The 9,706-nt window shown below is 46.5% G+C and overlaps 1 protein-coding gene across 3 annotated transcripts in view; it reads left to right on the top strand.

The window, feature by feature from the left end:
* The first annotated feature begins 5,493 nt into the window (after positions 1-5,493).
* TNFRSF1A (TNF receptor superfamily member 1A) overlaps positions 5,494-9,706 on the top strand; it is a 22,544-nt gene continuing 18,331 nt past the window's right edge. For 2 of the 3 annotated variants that reach the window (XM_084610580.1, XM_084610579.1), the window contains exon 1: positions 5,494-5,733. In XM_084610580.1, coding sequence (XP_084466706.1) covers positions 5,509-5,733 — 225 coding nt within the window. In that variant the 5' untranslated portion in view covers positions 5,494-5,508. The remainder of the gene's footprint in view (positions 5,734-9,706) is intronic. The other variant, XM_084610581.1, reaches the window with a different exon arrangement.

Here is a 9,706-nt window from a genome sequence, read left to right as displayed (position 1 = left end):
GATGAAGTGAGCTGTAGCTCATGAAAGCTTATGCTCAAATAAATTGGTTAGTCTCTAAGGTGCCATAAGTCCTCCTTTTCTTTTTGCAACTACAGACTAACACGGCTGTTACTCTGAAATAAGACTTGTTGGGATCTCTGCCATGAAGGGGAGTGTCTTTCCCGGACCTGAAGACTAACCTCTGTTGGTGAAAAAGGCAAGCTTTGAAGCTTCTACAAAGCTTTTCTTCAGGTCTGTGAAAAGTATAATTCTGTGTGGCTCAAAAGCTTGTGTTTCTTACCAACAGAAGTAGATCCAATAAAAGATATTACCTGACCTACCTTTTCTCTAATATGCTGGGGTGGACAGGGCTATAGCTGCACTGCATACATGAAAGGGAAGGTCAGGTTGGGACTTGGGCCTCTGTGGAAGGTAAAATGAGAAATAGTGGCCCACAGCAGGTAGGTGAATTGGAGTGGGGCTAGATCTGTGGCCAATTTGGGAAGGGAGTGTGGGATTCTGGGACCATTCTGCCCATTGATGCCCTATACAGAGAGCTGGAATTGGGGAGAGAGAGAAAGGGCCAGGGGAGAGGTCTATGGAAAATGTGCCTGATCTGGTGATTCTTCTGATGGTGCTTTAAAGTGGTGACTATTTATTTTTAAATGCATAGCAGGAGGGAGAAGTTATTTCTTCCCCAGGGGAAGAAGTTATTTCTTCCTCATGTGTTGGTCTCATTCCCCTCTGTGACACTGTCCATTGTTGCCCCAAGCTGTCTGAAGGTCTAGCAGAGTCTATTCCACGGAAGGGCTGGCAGCTGATCTAGGAAGAAGCTGAGAGAGAAGGTGTGTTTTCCCTACCCAGTGGTAAATCTGGGAAGTTAGTGCATCTTTGAGGCTGTATTAACAACTATATGGAGGCCCCTTATGACGTATTGCAGGGATCTCAAACTCAAATCACCAGGAGGGCCACATGAGGACTAGTACATTGGCTTCAGGGCTGCATCACTTCCCCCACCCCCACTTCCCCTGGCCCTACCCCTGCCCCCACTCCACACTTTCCATAAGGCCTGGTCCCTGCCCCGCCTCTTCCCACCCCAGCCTTGCCCCCATTCCAACCCCTTCGCCAAAGTCCCCACCCCAAATCAGCCCCCTCTCTGCCCCTACTCCAACCCCTTCCCCAAATCCCTGTCTCTTCTCCGCCTCCTCCCTTGAGTGTGTGGCTCCCTGCTCTTCCTCCCTCCCTCCTGGAATGTGCTAAGCACCACCAAACAGCTGTTCGGCAGGAAGCACCTGGAGGTAGACAAAGGAGCGGGGACACCGCACAGCACGCTGGGGGGAGCAGCAGGTGAGGGGAGCTTGGTAGCCACAGGAAATAACTCGGAGGTGGGGGGGAGCGGGGAGCTTGGTGGGACGCAGCAAATAATTCTGTGGGCCGTGTGTTTGAGACCTCTGCCCTATTGCATAAGCAACCTCTAAAGGCGTTTCCAGGAACAAAGATACAATCAGGGAAAGCTAAAGCATGGGGGTGGGGGAGAGGGACTGCTGATGTGAAGACCTTTAGGGCAGTGGTTCTCAACCTTTCCAGATTACTTGTACCCCTTTCAGGAGTCTAATTTGCCTTATAGACCCGAAGTTTCACCTCACTTAAAAACTCAGGCTTTGGGCTTCAACTTTCTGCCCTGGGTCCCCACTAGTCTACCGCTGGCCCTAGTGACCCCAATAAAGCAAAATCACAGTTTGAGAACCGCTGATATATAGAGCAGTATAAACAAGTCATTGTATGAAATTTTAGTTTTTACTGACTTCACTTGTGCTTTTTATGTAGCCTGTTATAAAACTAGGTAAATATCTGGATGATTTGATTTAACTCCTGGAAGACCCTTGCATAGCCCCTGGTTGACGTGTATCCCTGGCTGAGAACCACTGCTCTAGGGAATCCTCTGAAATCTGCATGGATCTCAGGAGATCTAGTGGTTCTGGAGGCTGATGTCTAGGGCAGTAGGGATAAACCTTATCCACTAACATAATGACATGAGAAAAACTTGATATTTTTTCTTTAAGGGGGTGTGACTTTGTCCTCCACATGAGTTATTACATCAGTGTATTAGAATTTTTTTTCTGTAGGGAACAGTCCTGTATCGGCCATGTTCAAAGAAGCAGATAAGCTAGACAAGACCTAACGAGCCTTTTCCATCTCTACTGTCAGAGCTGGGTGCAACTTGGGAAGAGCTTTCCCTGGTTTTTTCTCCCTGCTGAGCACATCATAAATCTGGGGCCAAAGTAAACGTGATCCCAGTTTGGAGTAAAGAAAGGAACTTTTATACAAGGGCCTTGTCCCAAAGAACTTACAAACTGAAGGGACAACATCTAAATGAGGGAGTTCTTTATCATTTAGCCATTTAAACCATGCTGTTTTCATATTCTTTTTTACCATCGTTTTTTATTACTCTTTTAATTCAGAGAGACAGGGTGGGTGAGGTAATATCTTTTGTCAGACCCAACTTCCGTTCGTGAGCAAGACAAACTTTCAACCTTACACGGAGCTCTTCTTCAGGTCATTTAGTTCATTCTCTTCAGGTACATTAAATAAAGCAGAAGTCTTCTGGAGATATAGTAAGCACAGAAATCCTGTGTCATGTTTAGCCATTTTTGCACTGCCTAGCCAAATTGTTTAGGCAGATAGTGAAGAGACTTATCAATTTTCTCTAGTTTCTGTTTTTAAATATAGCTATATGTAATTCCATACCAAAAATATATTAAAATAACATTGCCTAATGAAGCAGTCAGAAGTCAGAATATGTCCCAGTTAAGATTTAACGGACAACCTTAAGTCTACCTCCTTGTGTTTTACAATAGGTTTCAGAATAACAGCCGTGTTAGTCTGTATTTGCAAAAAGAAAAGGAGTACTTGTGGCACCTTAGAGACTAACCAATTTATTTGAGCATAAGCTTTCATGAGCTAAGTGAGCTGTAGCTCACAAAAGCTTATGCTCAAATAAATTGGTTAGTCTCTAAGGTGCCACAAGTACTCCTTTTCTTTTTGTGTTTTACAGTAGTAGTTTTTTCTGCAGGTCCTATCTCATTTCTTAATGAAAAAAAACATAAAAATAACTTTCTGTTTGGATAAACAGCACAAAAACAAAGTGAACCAGGTTTGTATGCATCTTAGTATAGTCCAGTGACTCAGGCCCAGTAACTGTGATCACAGCAGGGAAATTGTGATCTCTCTCATTAGTGCACTACCCTTTGCACTAACAGAGGAGGTTTTCTTGTTTCTTGATTATTAATTTATTAATATGACCAAACTGTGGTTTAATGACAGTTAACCCAAAATTTTAAAAGGGTGGAAATAAAAGTTAAAGGCCAGCATTTATTGCCATGTTCACATTATGTTCAATGATGATAATACAGTGCATGTGACATTCACTTCCATTGGCAACATACTCCAAATGTGTATACGTCCAACATACATCAAAGCAGTGTGCACCCCAAATTAATCAAACTTGCTTTCTATCACAGAACCTTAACTCTGACCTCCTAATTAACTGTCTCAAGAAACTGGCACATCTTAAATTTTTTTATTAAAGCTAATGTTAAAAAAACTATATAATACATAGGTTGGCAAAAGAGTGTCTGTACATCTGGGTATAGTGCTTAGATTATCCACAAAAACAAAGTTTTTAAAAGTCATATGTACTGGCATACAGTTACATAATCAGCAATAACCCAAATTTAGGTGAATAGATTTAACTATACAGTTTAGATATTAGAATCCAAATACTTGGGTACATCACTCATGAAAAGTTGTACAGAGATTTGGTTGTGGAAAGCAAAATATAACAATAAGTGGAGATTGTCCCTCAGTAATTGAGAATTAGATTGTTTGTCCATTTAGAAAATACAGTCCTACTATCACACAGTCCAAACATGGGTAATGTTATATTTTGCCGTTGTTGAGTTTGCTCGTAAGGTTTTTGGATTAGGATAATAGAATCATAAAATATTAGGGTTGGAAGAGACCACAGGAGGTCATCTAGTCCAATCCCCTGCTCATAGCAGGACCAACACCAACTAAATCATCCCAGCCAAGGCTTTGTCAAGCCGGGTCTTAAAAACCTCTAAGGATGGAGATTCCACGACCTCCCTAGGTAACCCCTTCCAGTGCTTCACCACACTCCTAGTGAAATAGTGTTTCCTAATATCCAACCTAGACCTGCAACTTGAGACCATGGCTTCTTGTTCATGTTCTTGTCATCTTGCCACCACTGAGAACAGCCTAGCTCCATCCTCTTTGGAACGCCCCCCCCCCCCCACCCCGGTCAGGTAATTGAAGACTGCTATCAAATCCCCCCTCACTCTTCTGCAGACTAAATAACCCCTGTTCCCTCAGCCTCTCCTCGTAAATCATGTGCCCCAGCTCCCTAATCATTTTTGTTGCCCTCCGCTGGACTCTCTCCAATTTGTCCACATCCCTTCTCTAGTGGGGGGACCAAAACTGGATGCAGTACTCCAGGTGTGGCCTCACCAGTGCTGAATAGAGGGGAATAATCACTTCCCTCGATCTGCTGGCAATGCTCCTACTAATACAGCCCAATATGCCGTTGGCTTTCTTGGCAACAAGGGCACACTGCTGACTCATATGCAGCTTCTCATCCACTGTAATCCCCAGCTCCTTTTCTGCAGAATTGCTGCTTAGCCAGTCGGTCCCCAACCTGTAGCAATGCATGGGATTCTTTCTTCCTAAGTGTAGAACTCTTGCTTTATATTTTTGAAGGTTTTCTTTGTAACCATAAGAACTAGAAGACTTCTTGTTTTTAAATTGAGATTATGGAGAACAATATAGGACCCTAAACCCCCCCACCAAAGTGCTGGGTCACTGATTTGACCAGTGCTATTCAAACCCATGCCCCCTTGCCAGATTCCAAAGTCCTGCTGCAAATAATGGAGGTGTTAGAGCTGTTCAAAAAAAGTTGCAAGAATCTTTTATGGAAAGTGCAAAATAATCTAAATAATCTCTCCATTATAATAACGTGTATCTAAATATATATATAGATAATATAAAGAGCACCAATTACTGGCATATATATACGTAGCATTTTTCATAGTAGGTTTAATAGAGTTTTACACTGCAAATGTCTTCCTGAAGGCTGCTCTTAATGAACAGAGGGGTTAGCTGAGTGTCATGTCTAGAGAGGTAATATCTTTTATTGGACCAACTTCTGTTGGTGAGAGAGACAAGCTCTCAAGCTTTCTCACAGTCTTGTGGAGGGTTTATTAGGAGGTTGGGGATTGATATCTGGGTTTCTCTCTGACCCATGAGGTGGAAGGGGTGCGTCTTGTCTTGTCCCAGAAGGAGGAGGAAGATTAGTAGGGAAGATGGATTTCTGCTACCTTGAGGGAAGGGTTGGCGTTCATGAGAACGACTGAGTTTTTGTCCCATGGGGAGGGGAGAGGAGAGTGAATGGGGTAAGGGCTGAATCTCTTGGTCTCTGTGCTGTGGGTAGGGGAGGGTTAACTTTACAGTTCCATGTTGCCTCCCTCCTCTGCCCCCCCCTCCTTTTCCTGTTGCTTTCTCACCCTTTGCTGGCAGGAAGTTGCAGAACTTATTAGTTTCAGTTTGTGTTCGGTCTCTTGGTGCTCGATTGGGATTGACCTTGGGGGGCTTCTCTGGAGGCGGGGGTCCTATCATGGGGACGTAGGAGACCACAGAACCATGGCCCATCCGGAGCCTTCCCCTGCCTTGGTGGCTACGGTGAGTAACACTTGGGATGAGCGCCTAACTCCAACAGTCAGTCACCAGGCTGGAGATCTGGGTTAATGAGAGCGCAGGGCTGGGAGTGGTGTGGGTCGGGTTGGTGACTGCAGGAAGACTGGGAGTCAAGTCTCCTGGGTTGTATCCCCAGGTCTGGGAGTGCAGTGGGGTCTGGTGGGTTAAAATTGGGAGGAGAGTGGGAGTTAGGCCACCTGAGTTTTATTTTCTGATGTGCCTTTTGTGAGTCCCTCCCATTCTGTCAGTCTCCTTTTCCTCCTCTGTAGAAGTGGGCTGGTAGTGATAACCTGCCTCCCCTCCTGAGCTGCTCTCTCCTCCACTGGTGTGACCCCGTAGAACAGTGGTCCCTACATGTTTTACTTTGCACTCCCCCTCCTCCCCCCAAGCTGGGGCTGGGCCTGGGCTCCTGGAGGCGGGGGGCACGGACAGGAGTAAGGGGGGCAAGTTTGGGGCCACAGCTGGGGGAGGGGCTGGCAGTGTAACCTTGGCAGAGGCCTGAGGTTGGTAGCCAGGGCCCCTGTTGTGGGCCCACAGCCGGAACCCTGGGCACAGGGCTGGGAGTGGGGCATGGGGCTGGCAGCTGGAGGCAGGGTCAGGAGTGGAGCTGGGTGGTGCCCCCACCAAAGGAGCTGGCCTGGGCCCCAGCTACACCCCCCCCCAGTGTTCCTCAGTAGCCCTGTAGGGGGTGCACCTCACAGTTTGGGGACTTCTGCCCTAGAAAGACTGTGCTCCTGTCCTTGATAAGTTCTAGAGCAGAGCAAACTTTTTGGCCCGAGGGCCACATCAGGGTGCAAAACTGTATGGAGGGCCAGGTAGGGAAGGCTGTGACCCCCAAACAGCCTGTCCCCTGCCCCCTATCCGCCCTCACCCACTTCCCACCCCCTGACTGCCCCCCTCAGAACCTCCGACCCATCCAACCCCCCCCCCCCCCCCCCGGTCCTTGTCCCCTGACCACCCCCTCCTGGTACCTCCCACCCCAACCACCTCCCCGGGATCCCACCCCCATCCAACCCACCCTGCTGTCTGTCCCCCCAACCCCTATCCACATCCCTGCCCCCGACAGGCCCCCTGGGACCCCACCCCCTATCCAATCCCCCCCCCTTGTCCCCTGACTCCCCTCCTGACCCCTATCCACACCCCCGCCCGCTGACTGGCTCCCTGGGTCTCCCATGCCTATCCAACCCCCACCCCATTCCCCAACTCCTGACCGCCCCGCTCCAGAACCTCCGCCCCATCCAATCGTCCCGTGACTGCCCCCCCGGACCCCCTACCCAACCTGTGCCACCACCACCCCTTACCATGCCACTTAGAGTGGCTGGAGCTTGCAGGCCCGTTGCCCGGACGGAGCCAGCCGTGCTGTCCGTGCGGCGGCGTGGCTGTGGGGTAAGGGGGACAGCGGGGGAGGGGCCGGGGGCTAGCCTCCCTGGCCAGGAGCTCAAGGGCCGGGCAGGACGGTCCTGCGGGCCAGATGTTGCCCATGGGCCATAGTTTGCCCACCTGTGTTCTAGAGAGACAAGGTTGTAGAGGTAATGTCTTTTTCTCTGTGGGTGAGAGAGAGAAACTTTCCAGCCACACAGAGTTCTTCTACCTTTCCCAAACCTGAAGAAGAGCTTTGTCTTGAAAGCTTGTCTCTTTCACCAACAGAAGTTGGTCCTTTAAAAGCTATTACCTCACCCATCTTATCTCTAATATCCTTGGACCAACACGGCTACAATAACACTGCATACACCTGATGAGTTATAGCAGACCGTGAGCTTGCTCGCGGGGTTTCCTTACATAAGCAAGCCAGAGGGTTAGTCATGTCCCACTTGGATTGGTGAGTGACCTGAGGCTGCTTTCTCCCACTTTCGCACCACAGGAAATAACACTTAACCCAACTATCAAGGAGATGATTCTCCTGAGGTTCCCCAGCCACTTCCACAATCCTACAACATCTCTGCTTCCTCCTGCAAATGCAGTGCTCTAACAGTCCCTCCAGTCCTCCCACCATCTACATATCCAATACCCCCCAGTTCCACAAATTTGGATAATGGATGTTGTCTTGTGTTTCCCGTTCCTATGTATCTAATTCTCTTCAGTAATTCCTATTGCCCCATCTCCTGTGTCCAATTCTCCTCCAGGCCCTCCCATTCCCAGGGGTGCCATTTAGGGAGGGGGGCACATGCTCCCCCAAGTTTCGTACCAAATGATAATTTTACCAGTAGGGGTGGAGCTATGTGGGGGAGGGGCTTGCGGGCGGCTATAGCCACCCTAAAATTTTCCTTAGCTCCCCGTAACCACCCCTCCCAGAGCTGGGTGCCCGGTCAGCAGCCGCTGCTCTCCAGCCACACATCTCCTGCCACTGTGGCCCTGGCTGGCAGTCTCCCTTTCTTTGGGAAACTGATCCATGGCTGGCATGGTGCTGGGGGACCCCAACCAATGCTAGAGGTGGCCGTGTCTGAGTGGGTCTCTGCTGAGCTGGGATGGGGGGAAAGGAAACCTGCCTCTGTTGGTGCCTCTGGCTCCGCAGTGGGAGCTGCAGCTACTGCTGTACTGAATAAGCATTCAATCTCCTGAGTGCATGGCTTAGAGACAGCTCAGGTACATGCACGCAGTGTCCCCCCTACAATCCTCCCCAACACACACATGCACAGTCTCTTGCACACTCCCCCTAACACACCCACTCTTTCACACAAACAGTCTCCCTCCTCACACACTAACGCACAGTCTCCCCCAATCCGTGCACACACTCACACACTTGTATTATTATTATAATTGTTGTTACTACTTGGTACTTCCTGTCGAAATGCGCAATGCACATATATTCTCTGCAATTTTATTCTGTTGTTTTAGTTTTTTTGACTGGTCTATGCATTTCATAATTTTATTTCTCTCTTATGCTTAAATTTAATTCTTTGAGTAGTGAGTTCTAAAATGCCTAACCTGTCCTGGCTGGACTAATTATCATTATTACTTTTATTACCATATTGTGCTTTGTCATTTATTATTTAAAGTGGTACAATCAAATAATAATATCCTTCTAGAATGTAAATTTAGCTTTTACTCACCTTAGTTGTGCCATTTATTTATTTTTAGAAAACTAAACACATAACTTTAAACACTGTGCAGATGAAGGTCACTTATTTTCAAATTGTATTTTTAATTATATCTGTAAAATAATTTAAAATTTATATGAAAATAAATGCGGTTCCTAGTCTGATAGTAATGATGAAGTCAAATGTTAGTAAGTCACGTACATGATTGTGATTGGTTAATATAAATGCCAAAATAATTAGAAAAATAAATTTGTATTCTTAATAAAAGAGAAAAAACCTTAATCACATATGTTACAAATTAAGTAAATAACTTTTTAGTTGAGTGAAAAACAGTTGACTAAAATAGAGTAGATAATAGCAGTAACACAGAGTAAGCAGATTTTAAACAGATTTTATTTATTTTTATTTATCTCTACTAAAGATAGTGTACAAAGTATCAAACTTGTGTTTCTGATATCTGTGTTAAGGTTCCAAAACTGATACCTCAAGGCTTGGGATTGGGAATATCTAGCTGTACTATCCCCTGATTGTTCTAAACTTACATATAAGCTTAAAGTATGTCTTTAATTGGTGTTTATATATATTTTTCTTTATTTATAAAGAAATTAGATACAATGGTCCTATCAGCTAATTTCTAAGTTATCTACCAAAAAAAAAAAAAAGTAAAGTTGCCCCTCCCACCCAATCTGAAATGGCGCTCTCTGATCTTCCACCTTGTATAGTCAATGCCCTTCAGCACCTCCAGTTTTCCCTGCCTTTCTAGTGCTCCCTGTCTGGCTTTGTTCACCCTGACCCTTAGAGGGATAGTTCATGTTGAGAAATCTCCAGGGAATCTGAATTGGGTTCTCCATGGGGGCCTGTGAAACTGTGTTTTGGGGTTTCCACAGGGCTTTATATTCCAGGGGGGTGTTCCTGGAGTA

This window comes from Lepidochelys olivacea (genome assembly GCF_965140295.1).
Source record: "Lepidochelys olivacea isolate rLepOli2 genome assembly, chromosome: 1".
Lineage (NCBI taxonomy): Eukaryota > Metazoa > Chordata > Testudines > Cheloniidae > Lepidochelys > Lepidochelys olivacea.
The sequence above is the reverse complement of the archived record's forward strand: the minus strand, read 5'-3'. Positions and strand labels throughout refer to the sequence as shown.